This window comes from Hakea prostrata, chromosome 10 (genome assembly GCF_041222555.1).
Source record: "Hakea prostrata isolate BN-2017 chromosome 10, UWA_Hpros_2, whole genome shotgun sequence".
NCBI lineage: Eukaryota > Viridiplantae > Streptophyta > Magnoliopsida > Proteales > Proteaceae > Hakea > Hakea prostrata.
Genome location: NC_142609.1, coordinates 42,331,862 through 42,350,297, shown reverse-complemented (window position 1 = coordinate 42,350,297; position 18,436 = coordinate 42,331,862). Strand labels below are relative to the sequence as shown.

The 18,436-nt window shown below is 42.9% G+C and overlaps 1 protein-coding gene across 4 annotated transcripts in view; it reads right to left on the bottom strand.

The window, feature by feature from the left end:
- Nucleotides 1–1,892: 1,892 nt before the first annotated feature.
- Nucleotides 1,893–18,436, bottom strand: part of LOC149003126 (two-component response regulator-like APRR9) — a 35,820-nt gene continuing 19,276 nt past the window's right edge. For 2 of the 4 annotated variants that reach the window (XM_089137080.1, XM_089137081.1), the window contains exons 5-8: nt 13,393–13,543; nt 12,828–13,278; nt 2,958–3,435; nt 1,894–2,699 (exon numbers count right to left, since the gene is read on the bottom strand). In XM_089137080.1, coding sequence (XP_088993206.1) covers nt 2,592–2,699; nt 2,958–3,435; nt 12,828–13,278; nt 13,393–13,543 — 1,188 coding nt within the window. In that variant the 3' untranslated portion in view covers nt 1,894–2,591. Of the gene's footprint in view, nt 2,700–2,957; nt 3,436–12,827; nt 13,279–13,392; nt 13,544–18,436 lie in introns of all 4 variants that reach the window. The other 2 variants (XM_089137078.1, XM_089137079.1) reach the window with 2 other exon arrangements.

Here is an 18,436-nt window from a genome sequence, read left to right as displayed (position 1 = left end):
GCCTTAGGCTAGTAAACCACTTTATTGTCAGGCCCTTGAGAGAAGTCGGAAAATTCGGCATAGTAACTCATCCTCTCTCCCAAACATCGCCATGACTGACTTGAAATAGCTAATGTGCTCGCGAGGATTAGACTTGCCTTCAAAAGGAATGAACGTTGGCATAATGAAATTGAGTGGAAGAGGTGCTCTCATGACTTCTTCAGAAAAGGGCTCTCTATCGACCACATCATAGTTGTCATCTTGGTCCCGATCGTCAAGCTTCCTCTCCAAGTTTTTCAATCTCCTTCCGAGACCATGTGCATCTTGACGTCCTCCTTGTGGAGACCGAATACTTCGAAGATCTGAATATTGGGAGGTAGGCAAGTGAGAGGATCGTGTTTGGCTGGTTGACCCTCTCAGGTTACCCGACCTTACGTCCCTCCTTCCTTGGCTTTTGCCCTTTTATTCATGAACTCTTTCATCTGGGCGTCTCCTTGGTAAGTCTTGGGTCTGCCTAATCTCGATCAAATGATTGAATACACTTCCCCAAGTTTGATTTCCTTGGGGAGGTGGTTCTTCAATATGAACTCATTGATTTCTTTTTCCAACACGCTCGTTCGATTGCCTAGGCCTCCTTCAATTTTTCCCTTCTCAAACCTCATTCTTTGGACGTTGTCTAGCCAAGTATGTTGAGTGGCTTCATGCATTCTTCCTTCTTGAGTATTTTGAGTGGGTCATTGTGGCACCTCAACTTGATGAACTAAGCCTCGAACAACTCTTGGAGTTCCAACATTTGTTGTTGCACTTCCCTTTGCATATTTTGTAGATCGGCTCTTGTTGTTGGAGTTGGGGGTTGGTTCAAACCTCCTTCTCCAAATGGAGTTGGTATGATTCTTGAAGGAACCTCTCGGAATCCCCTCTTGATTTTGTTGATTAGGAGAAAGGGGAACCTACTCTTGAACACCTTGATTGTGCCCTCGTTCTCCATCACCCTTTCTCTTCCTCGAGTAGTAACTTGATTGGAATTCAAAACAGCATGGTTGGTGGTGCGTCTCACCATGACTCTTTTGTAACATTTCCCACAAACGGCGCCAATTTGTTGTGTCTAGACCTTCTTCACGTCAGCCGGGTAGTTGGAAGACCTCTTGAAGGATTCTCCAACTCAATATGAGTAGGTGTGATGCCTGCACTCACAAAGAAAATTAGAGCGGGCCAACCTCGTGTTGTCGAGGGACCGCCTCCAACGCCCTAGTTAGTCTAGGCAACAATAGAAGGCTTTGAGAGGTTCTCAAAGAGTAGAGAATGATAGTAAGTTGAATCTCGTACCTTGCCCATCTTCAGATGGAGGTTATATAGTGGTTACCTAGAGGCGGCCTCTCCGTCGATTTCGCCATTTAGTTGAAGAGTGGGCGAGTTGCCTTAAGAAGCACATTCCTTTCTTAGTGGGATTAATGGAGCCGTTACTCCATCATCCACTTCCCCCACGTTTTGGAGTGGGTATAATGGGTGGTTATCTCCAACTGACCCTTTTGACTTGGTCGTCTTCAACATTCCTCTTGGACTTAGCACTAGGTGTTCGCTTATTGCTTGTGCCTATCTCGAGTGAATCTCGAGGGATCCCTTAGGGAAGGAGTTCTTCAACTCCCCAAGGGAGTGTGCGTGATTCTTCAAGAGGGGTTCTTCAACTCCCAGAGGGGGTGTGTGTGATTCTCTACGAGGGGTTCTCGGGTTGCATACCCTCCACAACACTGAGTGTTTTTTTTCTTTCTCTTGGGTAGTTAATTAACTAAATAATTACGAGAAAGTTGTTTGAAGTGATACAATCACGTTCAACGGAAGCTTGTAAAGGTCTTCATACAAAAAAATGATTTAATCGAAATTGAATGAACTAAAATAACTAAGAACAAACCTAAGATACATTAAGAGAAGTGATGAGAAATGATATGCATTAGACTTTGTATCTAATATGGCTTCAGACAGAGCAGATTGAAAGGCAAGAATGCAACTGTATTCTTGTAATAGGGAGAATCAGAGGTTTCAAACTTAGAAACTTCTTAGGCCTCAAGTTTTGTTGCATGAGCCTCAAGCCAACTGCCAACAGTTACCTTATTATGAATGTTGTAATGCATAATCCATTATTGGAAATGTATGTGGTAGGTTAGAGAAGGATTCCTTAATATCACCATAGGATCAGTGTTGCAGGGACATCAAGCTAGCAACTCATCCACTATAAGGGCTAAGAAAATCTTAATTTTATCCAGAAAGGCTTTAAGGCCTGATACCATGCCTTTTTATGAAAATAATACAACAATTATTCAAATTATAAACCCCTCAGCCCCACCCCAGTGCTAAAAACTCCTACACTGTAAGGGCTAGAAATTATTATTAGCACATAAAGGTTTTATGGACTCATACCATGCCTGTCATGAATACAACACAATAACCATTGGATTCTAAAAACCCCATCCCGGAAGGCTAGCAATCCAGCATTGTAATGGCTACAAAGTATTAATTTGATATAGAAAGTTTCAAGGACTCACACCATGCCTTTCATTTTTCTATCTTGGATATCCAATCTCTCACAATATTTCAAATCCAGTAAATGGCTTCACTCAATCATCCATACCCGAATCATCTGGCTTGGTGACTGCTTGATGCACAAATCTCCCTTTCAAACGTGGGCGTTGCTCTGCCAGCTTCTTTCTACCATAATATCTAACCTGACAACCGAAAAATAATTCAAATTCAATAGCTGAAGACAACTTGTTAAACAAAACACAGAGAAGAGTAGGTGAATGGTATCACATAATCACAACCATTGTTTAAACTAGGCTCAACTGATGGCTGATGCAACCATCGTCATGTAGGGGCTAACTTCTACCAAAAGTCAGTAAAATACCAAGACTAATTCCATGAAACATTGTGGAATGAACATAGTCCTTCATTTAAAGTGCAATCAGAATATGTTTGTAAGTCACCTTTTCCCCCAAAAATCTATTCTTGCGTTTCAAGCGGAATCTGGTCAATGCAGCTTCACGTCGTGTACACCTATGGTTCAAACCTGTTCCCTTAATGTTTTGTAAACCATCTCTATTCCCACCATTAAGAGCGGTTCCTGTTTCAGTTGCACTTGTACCATCATTGCAGCCATTGCTCCCACTAGTATCAGTAACATGCAAGTTACATTTGCCAATTTGATCAACTCTCTCATAAGAAGTAGAGACCATCTCTGCAGGGTACGAAGATTTGATATTGACTTTCTGATCCTCCATTACCTGCTTCAACTGATGCGATTGGTGGTTCTCAACACAGTTAGAAGAATTTATGTGGTAGTTTGCACTATCAGAATCACCTACTCTCATGCATAAACTGACAGCAGAAGACCCTGATATTGGACATGAAACAGGGATTTTTCCAACATCGTACCTGTGAAAGAGTGAGGGAATAGATAATATACTAGAAGAGGAAGGGTCAGAAAGAAGGTCATGAAATTCTAATCCACAAACATAAATTTTAAAAAAGAATCCCCCTCTTCCTTTCGAGAGGTGAATATAGATAAGCTGTCATAATAAGTTAATCTTGAAAAAGAGAAATGGAATAATGCATTTCATGAGATTATAATAAGAAAGCAACACAGGTGTGGTACCTTGATAAATGCTAAATCATTTTGTCCGTTTGCGCTATTAATCTAGGATCGAATATTTACCATCAAACCTTCAACCAAGCAAATAATTCAAAAGACTAATGTTTGGATTCATGAAAAATATTAATGAATCAAATGTATACCATTAACTTCGACCAAGCCAATAATTCCAAAGAGAAATATTTGGATTCATGAAAAATATTAATGAATATAGAGAAATTTAGTTTTGCAAACAGAGAATCAAATGTTTGGTAAGTACTATATGAATCAGCTTGATGGCACTACCATGTCAAGAAAGAAAAAAAACCCAGAGATTCCCATTCTTCCAGATGTCTGAGGTTTCACAACATATGTAGTTGTTACAAAAGCACTATTCATTGCGCACATTTTCTTTTAGTGCTATTCCACCACTACTTTGCAGGATGTTATAAGACCCTGTTTATCAATGATTTTGGTCTTTGATAGCACAAAGATAGTTCTCAGGTTTATTTGAATTAAATTAACGAGAATTCACTGTTTAAACATTAGGAATTTTTCTCTTGAAGAAAATTATCCAATTTCTACTTTGAAGGACTCACTATGTTTTGAGTGCAAACTTGGACTCCTGGGCTCTTCGCAATTAGGAAATATTTTATAGGCTCATCCTGTCAATGTTCTTTTTTCTATTGATAAGACCCAAAATCTTCACCCTGTGCTCATTTTCTATTGGACAACCCCCAAAATCATCAATAGAATGTGGAACATTCATGGAGGAAAAATGTTATATTGTCATTCTGTTTTTCATGTCCCAATATAGTTATCACTGTGGTCACTGGTCATGCAGGAAAATTATCTCCTAATCTGCACGGTAGATCCTGGAACACACAATTGGGGTATGGCATGTATCCTTCTGCTTCAATCATTGTAGTCAAGCCTTGTAACATATAATAAAGGTAACTAATAACTAATACACCAAGGCTGAGTGCGATGAGCTCCGACGTCTCCCCCCCCCTCCTCCAGCCTCCATCCATCCCTCCTCCCCCTTCTGCCCCCTACAGCATCGTCCCACCTGTGATCTCCCCCTCCACAGAACCTTCTGATCCTGCTATCCCTTGCTCCCTTGCGTCCCTCCTGAAAGCCTGGAACTCCCTGTTTAAACCCTCCCACTCACCAATCCCTTCTCTACCTTCTCACGGCTGCAGCCTCTCATTCATCCCCCCCACTCCCTCCCCTAACTCACCCCCCCTGGTTCACTGCCCTTCTGAAGCCACTACCGATAGCATTAATCTTTGGAATCTCGCTGTGTTCGGTCCATTTCTTGGCACTTGCCCCCCCCCTTGGTATTGTTAAAACATCGCTAACTAAGCAATGGCGCGCTCAAGGATCAATGGAAACTCACCTGATCGATGCCAATACCTTCCTGTTCAAGTTCGCCTCTCCCTCTTGCAAGGCTAAATCCATTGAAGGATCTCCATGGTTCGTTGGTAAGTCTCCCATCTTCATCAAGTCCTGGGAACGTTCTTTGCCTCTTTCTAGGGTCGACTTCAACTCTATTCCCCTCTGGCTCAACCTCCCTGGGCTTCCTTTGGATTTCTGGAATCAAGAATGCCTTAGTAGAATCGGCTTTGCCATCGGACGGCCCCTCTGTTCTGACTTGAAAACTACAAATTTGGAGCGTCCCTCGTATGCTAGAATTTGCGTTGAAGTTTCTGCAACCAAACCCCTCCCCCCTCATATCATCATCGAAGACAACAATGGGTTGCATTACAACCAAATTATAGCATATGACTGGATCCCTGAAAGATGCAATGCCTGTGCCTCCTTTGGTTATATGATGTAACCTCCTGCAAATCTGGTTTTTCCACTGTCAACACTTCGGATGGAATTTTGCCCCTGCCAAACTCTGTGAATCCTCGGCTTCCCGGTGAAATTTGCTCCTCTCTGCCGCCTGAAGATAAAATGGAAGAAGTGCTCTCTAATCCGGCTCAAATCCCTCTGATTGATGCGCTGGAAAAAGTCTCGGTGACGGTCTTCCTTGCCGTTTTAGCTCCGGCCTCTGTTCCGACGAAAACCTACTGGAGAAACCAGAAAAAAAGAAAAAAAATCGAAGCTCTCCTGGTTCTACTCCGCTGGCCCCTCTGACTCTGTTCTCTGCAAACCCTGCTCCTCAAGGGAACGACGTTGCTCTCTCTGACAAGGACTTGCCAAAAGCTCCATCTCTTCACACCGTCGGCTCTGTTGACGAAGCTTCAGCCTCCAGGTCATCGCGAAATCAGGTTCCTTTCATCCCTGCCAACCGCGAAAGCCCTGGTGTAGCATCCTTTCAGCTTTCACCCCCCTCCTGCAACCGAAAAGCTGAGCCCTCCATTACCGCTTCAGCCTTTGTCAAACCTTTGAATCTTGCTCCTCCCCTGCTAACGGCTCTGGTTCCGTCTCCCAGTCTCCATCCTTTTAAAACCCTAGACGATAAGGATGCAGTGGGCCCCACCGACTTTTTAAAACCCCCTTCATCCTCATTGCCTTCTCTCACCACCTCCCCTCTTAATCCATCACCTCATGGGCCTATTTCTCAAGCCCATCTGCCACCTTAAACCCTTTAGAAATTTTAAAACCTTTAAATCATTCTAACCATCTTGGCCCAAACCACCGACAGCCCACTAAACCCATAAAAAAAGCCAACCCATCTAAAGCCTTTGACCCAACCCACAACCCCCAACAGCCTTCTAAACCCATCAAGAAAGCCAACCCATCTAAAGCTTTCGTCCCAAACCACAGCCCCCCTTCGCTGCCCTGCAAATATACATCCCCTGTCCTCCAGTGCCCTCTGAACCAAACTCCCCCAACCCCTGTTTCCCCTACCATCCTCCGTGAGCTCTCCCCAAACGAACACTCTAGTTACCCCCTTTGTCCCTTCTCTCCCAATTCTAACTCCTCAATAGACCCAAACCTATTTGAAACTCCCTCCCCCCTACATTCTTTATTGTGTGAGACTCCCCCTGCTTGGTCAACTGTGCCCCAGTACACCGCTTCTCACGCTGCCCTTTTGCCCTCAAGCAACTCAAATAGTTTTTCCCCTCCCCAACAGTAGCCATGTCCATGTCCAATATTATTATTTGGAATGTAAGGGGTTTAAATGCCCTTTCTAAGCAAACTGATGTGAAATCCTTTATTCGTGAATCCAAAGCCTCTTTTTGTGCCCTCATTGAGACCCATATTCAAAATGATAATGCCCTTCGGATTGCCAAGGCTATTGCCCCATCTTGGTCCTTCCTCTCCAATGCTAACCTTGCCCCCAATAGCTGCATTTGGATCCTTTGGGATCCATCTAAGTTCAAATTTCCCTTCTTTCCTCGTCCTCTCAATTCATGCACCTTCAGCTCATCTCTCCCTCTTCGTCCTTCCCCCTCCTTCTCACCATTATCTATGGCTTTAACCGGCCATCTGACCGCTCTCCTCTTTGGGATGATCTTCGTTCTCTTGCTCCTACTGCTGAGGGCCTCCCTTGGGGTATAGGGGGTGATTTTAATATCGTTCGATTCTCGCATGAAAGGGTTGGCGGAAACCTTCCTGACCCTACGGCTGCGGATGACTTTAATTCTTGCCTTGAGGATACTGGTCTCTCCGATCTTCGTTGGTCTGGCCACTTTCACACCTGGCAAAACCGGCGGATTGGGGAAGCTTGTATCTCCTCCAAGCTAGATCGTTTCCTTGTTAATGAGCCCTGGCTCTCCGCCTTCCCTGCTTCCCATGCCCTTTTCTCCCCTCCCGTCTCTCTTGACCACTCTCCCTGCACCCTCCATATTCTTGACCTCCCCTCCTTTGGCCCAAGCCTTTCAAATTCTTCGATATGTGGGCCTCCAGCCCTTCTTTTCTCCCTATGGTCATCGAGGCTTGGAATCAGCCGACCCATTGTACCTCTCTCCCCTTGATTGCCCTGGCTCGCAAGCTCAGGAACACAATGCTTGCCCTCCGATCCTGGAACTCTTGCACATTTGGAAATATCTCCTCCCAAGTCTCCTCTTGCCGTTCAGACCTCTCTAGAATCCAGCTCCTTCTCCAAGGGGATCCCTCAAACATATCTCTTGCTGAGGAAGAGCAAGTGCTCTCCCTTGCACTCTCTTCCCTTTCCTCCCAAGAGGAATGTTTTCTTCGGCAAAAAGTAAGAATCAAATGGCTTGAACTTGGGGACGCAAACACTGCATACTTCCACTGCTCCCTCAAGGGCCGTTTGAACTACAACTCCATTCCTGGATCACTGATCTCCCTAGTATTAGGAATGAAGTTGTCTCTTTCTTTTCCTGCCTTCTCTCTCCGCCTTCCCTCCCTCCCTCCTCGGCCTCCCATCCAATCCTCGCTCCTTAACAAGTTTGTCTCTCCCTCTAATTTGGATTCTCTCCGCTCTATCCCCTCCTGTGAGGAGATCCTCCTTGCTATCCGCTCTCACAAGGCTAATTGAGCCCCTAGCCCGGATGGTTTCAGTATGGGATTCTTCCTGTCTACCTAAGACTTCATTGTGGAGGATCTTGTCCACGCCATCCGGAGCTTTTTTCTCAATCCCTCTCAGCTCTCCTCCATTAACCAAACTTTCCTCTGCCTCATTCCCAAGAAGCCTGGAGCCACCTCTCTTTCTGATTTCCGCCCCATTTCCCTCTCCAATGTCATCTACAAATTCATTTCCAAAATCCTTGCTAATCGAATCAAGAAGGTTATTCCCTCTCTTGTAAGCCCTAACCAATCTGCATTTATTTCGGGCCGAAGCATCTCGGACAATATTCTCCTTTGCGCGGAAATCGTTCGGGGTTTTGAAAGATCTTCTCACTCCCCGGCTGCTCTTTTGAAAGTGGACCTTCACAAAGCCTTCGATTCTATCCGTTGGGATTTCATTAGCGAGGTCCTCTTTGCTATGGGTTTCCCTTCGACTTTTATCCACTAGATTGAGATCTGTATCTCCACCCCCTTCTTCTCCATCATCACAAATGGCTCCCATGCTGGCTTCTTCCCCTCTAGGGTGGAAATCCGCCAAGACTACCCTCTTTCTCCTTACCTGTTTACCCTGGCTCTTGAGGTCCTCTCCCGTATCCTCCAATCTAACACGGATCAGCTCCTCATCTCTCCCATCCACAAATGCCGATCCACTAATCTTACCCACCTCGCCTTTGCGGATGATCTCATGATCTTCTCCAAAGCTGACCATCAATCCATCTCCACCATTCTTTCCTCCCTATCCTTCTTTGAATCTCTTTCTGGCCTCCGTGTCAACCTCAGCAAATCCACTCTCTTTCTCTCTGGTGTTCCGGATTCTACCAGAGCCTCTCTTTTGTAGCTCTCAGGTTTCAATCCTGGCTCCTTCCCTGTGACCTACCTTGGTCTCCCCCTCATCCTCGACGGGCTCACTCGCCATCATTGCTCCCCCATGCTTGATCATATTAGGAAAAAGCTCCAACTCTGGAAAGGTAAGCTTTTATCCTTTGCTGGGAGAGTGGTGCTCATTCAATATGTCCTCCAATCTTCTTATCTTTATTGGAGTGACATCTTTTCCTTCCCCAAATCCATTATCCAGTCCATGGAGTCCCTCTTTTGTGCTTTTCTCTGAAAAGGCCAAGAAGTCTCCAGATGCCTTCATCCCATCTCTTGGGCCGCGATCTATCGTCCCAAAGCTGAGGGTGCCTAGGTATCCGTCACATCCTTGATGTTAACTCAGCCTGCCTCCTCAAGCTCATTTGGAAGATTGCTACCAAGCATGACTCCATCTGGGTCTTTGGGTCTATTCCTACATTCTCAAACAAGACTCCTTTTGGACAGCTTCTTGTCCCTCTAATCCTTCTTGGATTTGGAAGAAGTTACTTCTCCTCCGGCCCCGTGCTCTCTCTGCCATTTCTATCCAAGTCTCGACTGGCTCTTCCACCCTTTTCTGGCTTGACCCTTGGCATCCGATGGGCATTCTTTTCACTCTTCTTGCTCCCCGCTCAATCTATGAGACCCACATCCCTAAAACTGCCACCCTTGACACCTTCATCTCCCTCCGGGCCTGGTCCCCTCTCCCCCACCCCAATCTCACACGTCTAGAGCTCTCTCCCCCCTATCCTGAACCTCCCCCGTGATACTACCATTTGGTCCCCCTCGCCGTCCAAATCCTTCACCACTTCCTCAGCATGGAGCCTTCTCCGATGTCCCCACCCCCTTGTCCCCTGGTCCCATTTGGTTTGGTTCAAAGGTCACATCCCCTGCCATTCTCTCACCCTTTGGAGAGCTCTTAACCTTGCTCTCCCTATCCAATCTTTCCTCATTAGCCACCACATCCCCGCCAACCCTAGTTGTACCCTTTGCTAGAGTGGTTCTGAGGACATTGACCACCTTTTCTTCTCCTGCCCCTTCTCCCGCCCCCTTTGGGATAGAGTCCTTGCATCCATTTGGCCCCGCTCGAGACGCTCATACGGGTTTGTTTGTGATTGGTCTTGGATCTCTAGGAACTTTTCCGGTAACTCTATTTGCGATCGCCTTGGCAAGTTAGTCTTCAGTGCCGCCATCCACCACATTTGGTGGGAGCGCAACCTGCGAAGATGGACTCCTAAATCTCGCTCCTTAGATTTGATTTGGAAAGCCATCTTCGTTGATGTTTCTTCTAGATTGCTCTCCCTTCCCCATCCCCCTGTTGCCGACAACCCCAGAAATAGGTTAATTGTTAGTTTCTGGGGCCTCAGCTGCACTCTCACCCCCTCTTCTTGAGCTCCTTGCTCCTCCCCCCCCCCCCTCTTTCTCTTTCCCGCTTTGTATTTTCTCTTGTTGATCTGCCTGTTGCTTTAATATATTAGTTATTCATCCAAAAAAAAAAAACCATATTGCAGGATCACTTGCGCTCCTTCACGAGCTAAGGTATCTATGGGGTATGTTTGAGGACGTTGATTTTAGTATTATGTTCTGGTTATTAGCAGAACACAATCTAGGCTCCCTCCATAGAGTATTTATTTGTTTCATACTGGAAAATCAACTTTTATCTATTAAGACTTGTTCTATATCTACATAACAAGGAAGCATATAGACGAATGGGACATTGTGTAAAGTATCAAGCAATATGTTGAAGGTGACATCTTCCATGTGTAGGTATTCTATGATTAACCAACACAAAACCAAAATTAAGGGCCTTAAAATAACATTCAAAGAAATAATTGCAAGTTATTTTCCACATTTTTGTAGTAATAATCAGTTTCTTTCCAACATGCTGCATACTTGAAGAATCAAATCTCCATCTCAAGGTTGAGTTTCAACTGTTTATAGGAGCCCATAATTGGTTCGTCCCTTACACAGCACTTGGATCTCGTCTATAAACCATATATCACAAGTAGAGCCTTAGTATATATCATGTAATCTCAAGTAATAGAATCCTTTTGGAAAGTCTTAGTTGATGATAAGAGTCCTCCATGTGTAGAAGTCAACTGTTTTGTAAGTTTATATCAATCTTTACCGTCGTAGATTAAATTAAAATGGAATAATCAATCACAAATTCCTTGAGTTGACACTTCTCGAGCATATGACTTCATAGCACTTCTTTGTGGATGACTGGATTCTACATGATAGCCAATATAGACTACCGTTGTACCTCCCAAATTCTTATTAATAATAATTTCTTCATAATTACAGTTAGGGGAAGGTATTCACCCAGTAGAGATTTTCCAATCAACTCCATCATATAGGGGATACAAGGAGGTCTTTTTTTTTTTTTTTTTTTGGGTCATTCCATATTGACATTTATGCCAATCTGACTGCAACCTATACAACCAACTGTTCTCATTTTCCAACCCTGTCTAGGCTGTCATACCACTTTCAGTATTACAAATAAGACTCCTAGCTTCACCTATGCCTAGTGAATGCCACTTGGAAGTATTCATGTTGGTTCATGTGATTAAGACCATAAAATAAATTTTGGTCAAAATTGTCGAAATTTCAACCAAAATGCCTACATTTTTGAAAACCGAAATGAAATTCCAATTATTTTGAAAAAGTTATAGGTTTCGACCGAAATTTCGGAGATTTCGACCATTTCAATATTCCAAATTGTTTTCCCTCAGTTTTTATTGATTTTTATCCCATTTTCACCTAATTTCCACGACTCCTTTGCCTTCAAGCACCTCTTTTGCTCATCTTGTAACTCCAAACACCTCCTAAGCCACAACAGCTACAAAGGAAACTCTGGCAGCAATAGAATGTGAAGCATGACCCATAGCAACAATTCCAAACTTCCTTTTTTTTTTTTTTTTGTTCATGCCTTAAACGATTTTGTATTGCCTTGAAATTAATATATATTTAGCCTAAGACAATGATCTATGATTGTGTTTTGTTAAACTTATTTTTTATAATTTGCTACCATTTTTTTCTATTTTTTTATTTTAATAATTATTTTCTAAATTATGTATTTTGAAAAAAATACATGTATATATGATATATGGGCTTCAACATAATATATGTAAGACACTATCACTTGATCTAGTTGGTCATTTTATTTTGTTGACTTGTTATATATGTAACCATTCTATCAAACAATTTATGCATGTTAATGATTCTATGACTGTATGCAATACAGTTACTTGTCAAGACTAGTCATTTGTTAGTATACTCAAATGATAAATCTTCAGTGGTTTTTTTTGGCAAAATACTAGTTCCATTGTGTTTATTATGCTTTAAATAGGTAGGAGGCAATAACTTAGATGAAATGGACGTCATATAAGGCCCGAAACCTAGGGTCGAAATTTAAAAAAAACTCATATGTTTCAACCGAAATTTCGGTCAGAACTAAAAATTTTTGGCCCAATTCGGTCGAAACCTAAGAATTTCGGCATTTTCTTGGGTTGAAATCCTAGTTTCAACCGAAATTTGTTCCTTAATTAAGACATGCATCCATCTAAGTGGTAAAATTATTGCTCAAAAGGAGTAAAGTAAGTGATTCAAGCACCTTCAAATGCATGTAGGCTAGCTTATGAAGATTTAAACACTCACAATTATAGTTATATAGGTCCATTTTACATGTTGCTAAAATGAGAATTGCCCATGGTCAAAGTGAACACTGGAATCAGGACCTATCCACAAGAGGATTTAAGCATTTTGGTATCCTACTTTTCCCATTACAAAGGAAGATAAAAAGGGAAGAGAAGTATAAAGTCATAAAACCAAATAAATTAGTTAGACCTACAGGCTGAGCAGTTATGGTGATTATTAAGCAAAGGAAACATACCTCGAAAAATCTGATGCACGAGAACAACTCAATGCATTTTTCTCCTGAAAAACTTCATCATCACTGAATCTAAGCTGTGGTCCCCATAAAGAAAGCTCAAGCAATTGTGAGGAACCAGAATCAAGTGTGCTTCTCCTTATAACTGAAGGCTTCTCATTTTCACATATGATATCTTCTGCATGATCCTTGTTTTCCATGATGGGACACTTGCTCTGTTTAGTGATTGTTGCCCCAATGAAATCAATGATTTCTTTTGAAGGTTCATTTGTTCCCCCAATTCGATCAATATGCTCAGAGTCAAGACTGGCATCCTCCTTACTACCGGAAGAAAATCGGATTTCTGTGCTACATGGTGATCCTTTATAGAAACCATTGGGCTTCAAAATATTTGGGGCTAAACCTGGCACTCGAATTGATAGAGACAAATTGATTTCTTCCCCTGCTGCCTCCGCTGCATAATCGAGTTTACTATATAAATGGCAATATTTGTTGGCCTTGAACCAGAATGCAGTTGTGGTAAACAAATTAACTACCATACTGCAATTGTGCAAATAGGAAGCACTACCTTTTGCTTTGCCCTTGTCATTAAACACATAGCATTCAGGCTCTGTTGATTCACAGTCAAATTGTTGGACATAATTTTCATTTTCACTTTCAGGATTCTCCTTTAGCTTCAGTCCACCTCCATTTTTCACTTCTGTATCACAATAAGATCTCTGCATAAAACCAAAAAGAAGGTTAGAGATTGAGAGGTGAGTGACCCCCCTCCCCTCCCGCCCCCACCCCCCCGGCGACCACCACCACCTCCTCTCCAGCCACCCTCTCTGCTGCCATTCCCCCTCCATCTAACCCTGCACAACCTTCCCATCCACTTCCCTGGTCCTCTGTTTGCTTCCACCACCCAAAATCCTCATGCTGGCCTTCCCCTTCACCTAATCCCCCCCTCTCTGGTCAATGACCAACCCATGGTTTCCTGTCCGGCAGGTGTGCTTTGAGATTTAGTCTCTCTATGGAGGCAAGGTTATTAAAGCGGCAAAGCAACCAAAGCGATTGGGGCTACATATTGGCGATTAGGCGACTAAGCAACGCTTAGGCAGCAATAAAGCGACCAAAGTGGTTTAGTCAATATTTTTAATATAACTACTTTTTAATACAAATACCTTTTATAATAAACTAAAGTACTAAACAAACATTCAACAATCACATTCATAAAAATAAAAATAAAAAAACATTCAAGAATCACAATTATGAAAAATTATCCAAAAAAAGATTAAAAACATAACTTCATCTCATCAAGCGTCATAAGATTCATAACAATAATTATGCAGTATATACTATATCAATATTCAATGCGAAAAATGAAAATAAAAGTAGTAATTTTACATTCTTACTTACCTCTATGATAGTGTGACGCCAAATAAGTGTCTTGTACTCTTGTGCATAGATCATTAATCAGAATTGATGTATCCATTTTTCCCTTCTTTTAACTAAACAGTGCCGACATGATAAATTAAAAGATCTCATTATTCCGATTTCCAAGTCATTGTTTATTTAATGATTCATTGATTATCAATGTTGAATATGGCTCATGCTTCACATTCTATTGCCGACAGGCACTTTGGGCCTCGGAGTTCATTTGCAAATTGGGCCTCAATTCCGAAATGGCTCACATATTTAAATTTATATACAACATTGTAGAATAAATTATGATAAAATAATAATAATAATAATAATATGCACAAATTACAAAATGTAAAAAAAGCAGTTACTTTAGCATCTAGGCGGCAATATGGCGCAAAAGGCGGCAAAGCGGTGGTGCCTAAGCAAAAAAGCGGCAAGAAATCAGACCGTTAGTTAAGCGGCAATGATTTAAGCGGTTAAAAAACAGCTTTGCCGCCTAGGCAGCCGTTTAGGCGCTCCTAGGCGGACGCTTTGATAACCATAATGGAGCAACTGCATTGTTGGCCATTTCCTTTGCTCTTGGCCCCCATACCATGTCATCAAGTCTTCCTTGACCAAGCAATGGAAACCTTCCTCTTGTATCACAGTTTTTTTTTGTTCAGATTCTCTGTTGAAGAGGATAAGAGAAAGGTCCTTGAAGGAGGCTGCGGATGACTGGATGATGGGGAAGAAAACTGTATTCCTCCAACAATGGCACTGTGAGCTGCAGCTCACCAAGGAGGACTTCTCCTCACCTCTTTGGGTTTCTCTCCCTGGGCTTCCCCTTTAGTATTGGTGCTCCAAGAGATTGAGCCTAGTGGGTTCTGCTCTTGGTACCCCCCCCCCACTTTTTTTAGATTCAAGAATGCAAGCGAAAGATCGCCTAACCTTCGCGGTCTGTATTGAGGTCCTAACAAACAAGCCCCCTTCCTTCTATAATTTTTGTCAAGGAAGTGAGCAGTTTCACCTTCACGCCTACGACTAAGGGGGCCCTCATTATTTGCTCTACTATACTTTCGGCCATCCTCCTTACGTGGTGAAGCCCCTATGATTTCATCACAGGGGAGGTCAAGACAAGGTTTTTACCCAACCTCGCCTCTGCCTTCCCCTGCACATCTTCAACAGGCTTTACCTGCTTGATCCTGAAGCCCTTGCTTCTACAGAAAGCTCTCCTCAGCCCCTAGCTTCAATTGCCCCCTCGGCCTCTCGCTTCTTCTGAACTTGTTCTCCCCTACCTTCACCGTTGTTGGCGTCGGCCTAAGACATTTTCCAGATCTCTGTCTATACCTCCTGCCATCGTTGGCTTTACCCCCGCTTCCCTGGCTATCCTTGCCATCCTAGCTATCCCTTCATTAGACTACCCAAGTTCCTTCACCTTTGCAACCTCACCAGCTTGTCATTTCCTCTTTTGCAATACAATCCTCTGCTATTGCTGATTCCGCAGTCCCTCTCTCCTCTTTTATCCCCACTATCCCGTCTCTCTCCCCTTTGCTTGTTCACGTAGGCCAGCTGGAGCCATTCCTTGAACTGTCCACTCTCCAACGTTTCTCTCCTATGATTGGGTTGGGCCCAGCCCACCATCTCTCCCCCCCCCTTTTCTTGAACTTAACCCCTTTGTTTCCTCCCCATCCCACCCATCCCTTAATCCCCCCCCCCCCAATTGCATTTTAGATTGTAGGTGATGATGAAGACACTTCTAACACTTACACCCCCTCTCCGCCGCTTCGGGCTAATAAGCAAAGCATCCATTTCACTAAAGGATGTCACCACCTTGGTGATGACTTCATTTTTGAGCTTAAGTCCTCTAAGAAGAAGAAGAAGAAAAATAATAGGAAGCATTAGGTTTGGTTCTTGTTTTTGCCTTGACCCTCTGGTCTCGGCTTTTAGCGTATTGCTTTTTACCCACTGTGCTATTGCTTTGGGCCTTGTCAGGTTTGGTAACTTCGCACCTTGACAAATTCATTAACCAAAAGGGAAAAGGGGGGGGGGATCTACATAAATGATCATGGCCACATTTAAAAAAAAAAAGCTCACTCAAAAATTTAAATCATCAAATAGTTTTTTATATAGAAATCCGATCTTTTAGACTATAAACTACATATAATTTTTTCCTTTTACGAACCACATCAACATTAGACTTAATTATATTTTATCAAGGCTGTGTTGATCATCAGACTTGGAAACAGCATTTCCTGCACAATGGTTAAAACATGCTATTGCAACATGTTGGCTGCAGATTCAAAACTCATAAACAGCCTATCCTATGAAGCAGGTGGTAAAGCTCCATATATTAGCACCTCCAGACCCTGAAATAGCAGGACCTCATGCACCTGAATCCTTTTTTCTTTTTTTGGGAAGGGGTGCCAACTGGTTGTGCAGCACGACATGTACCTGCACACAGACCCTCCTGTGCTCACATGACCGGCATGTCCCATGTATTTTCCACCTTTTTGGGGGGCACACCAGTCACTGACAAAATGGCTGTGTCTGGGCACATGTACACACCATGTCAGTCGACTGGTTAGTATTCTTTCCCCTTTTTTATCATTGAACTTGAAATTTACATTAGGGGCGGGCCTTGATGCAACGGCTGGTGGACCATAGTTGCAGCCCCGAGGTCAAGGCATCGAAAGTCTCGCAGCAAAAATTGCTGGGGTAAGTGATGTGAACCAGAATCAAGGCCGAAATAGGGCCTAGAGTAGAACTACCATGCCCTACGACCCTCTAGTACCAGCATGTGTATTTTGGTAATTTTTCACTTTTTCAGTTGAGTCAACTTAGGGTTTCATTAGGACCAGTATGTTTGTGGGACCTTAGAACTATTTTTATTTTTGAAATTGAAGAGTCCTTTTTAGGTCAGGATTCCTTAGTTTGTAAGGGAGTCCCCTAGTCTTGTTCCACTTCTTGTAAGGATTACAAATCTACTCTTAGATTTCAGTATGGATACTTTTTATAGAGTGAAACATGAAAGAAACCTTGTGTGAGTACGAGTCATTAGTCTAAGTAGGAGTCTTAGCTTGATTTGCTTTCCAAATTTGAGTCCTAGCATGAGTTCCTTATAAAGGCTATAAATAAGCCTCTCTATAATGTAATATGCAAATTATGATTAACGAAAATAAAACTAACATTTGAGGGGTAAAGCCTGGACTCCTGGGTTCCCTAAGGAGGAACTTGCGGCAGCTTTAGAGAGAGAATTTCTGCAGAATTTGAAGAAGCCCTCGCATCCTTGCAACCTCCAAGTAAGTACAAGACCCCCAATCCCCAGCCTACCCTTCCTTCTTCTCCCATCGCAGGCCCTACCACATCCCCCTAACCCTAATTCTGCAATTCCAAACACCCCCTCCCAAACCCTTTCAGCCCCTATTTCCCTCCGTCAATCCTAATCCCTTAACTGCCTACCTACCCCAATCCTAGGCGACTAATCCCAGCCCCTCTCTTCTTCTTCCTCTTTCAAAGCTTGTGGCACTTCTGGAAATTCCAGAATTTAAAAAACCAGAAGACCTAACCTAAACCCTAGGCATCCCCTAATTCTCTTCAACCATTCATCAAAACCCAAAGCCCTTCTAGAATTAACTTCGCTCAACCCAAAACCTAACCCTAGTTCAAATTTTCAAACCCTAGAAACCCTAGATTCTCAAAAACCCTAATTCCGAAAATCTTGGCCTTTGAATTTCTGTCTGAAAATAAAATCAAAGCAAAGGAACAACATTGGAATTAAAAACCCTAGCCGAATATAATCCTACCCCTTTCCCAACCCTAGAACACCTTAACCAGCCTATTTCCTTCAACCACAGGGTACTCTAAAGTCTAAACCCTAATTGACAGCTGATTCACTTGAAGAGGAACTTGCGGGTGGACCTAGACCTAGGGGTTTCATCTATTTAACCCTTGATCCTGGTTCACATCAGTAAGACTGTGCAGGAAAATTGCCCCACACTCCCCAACTCTGCTTGTGCAAAAGCCTTTGGCTCTGGGTTGCCTTTTTTGAACTTGAATTTTATGTGACTTATCAACCATACAAGTATAATAGCAAATATCAAATATAATTAGCAGTTTCTTATAACTATTGAAAATTTTTGTCAAGGATCTAAACACTGCCAATTGGTAACGTGTATAACCAACCCATTAATTAAAGCATTCTGACCAATTAAGGAACTCAAATAAAGCCA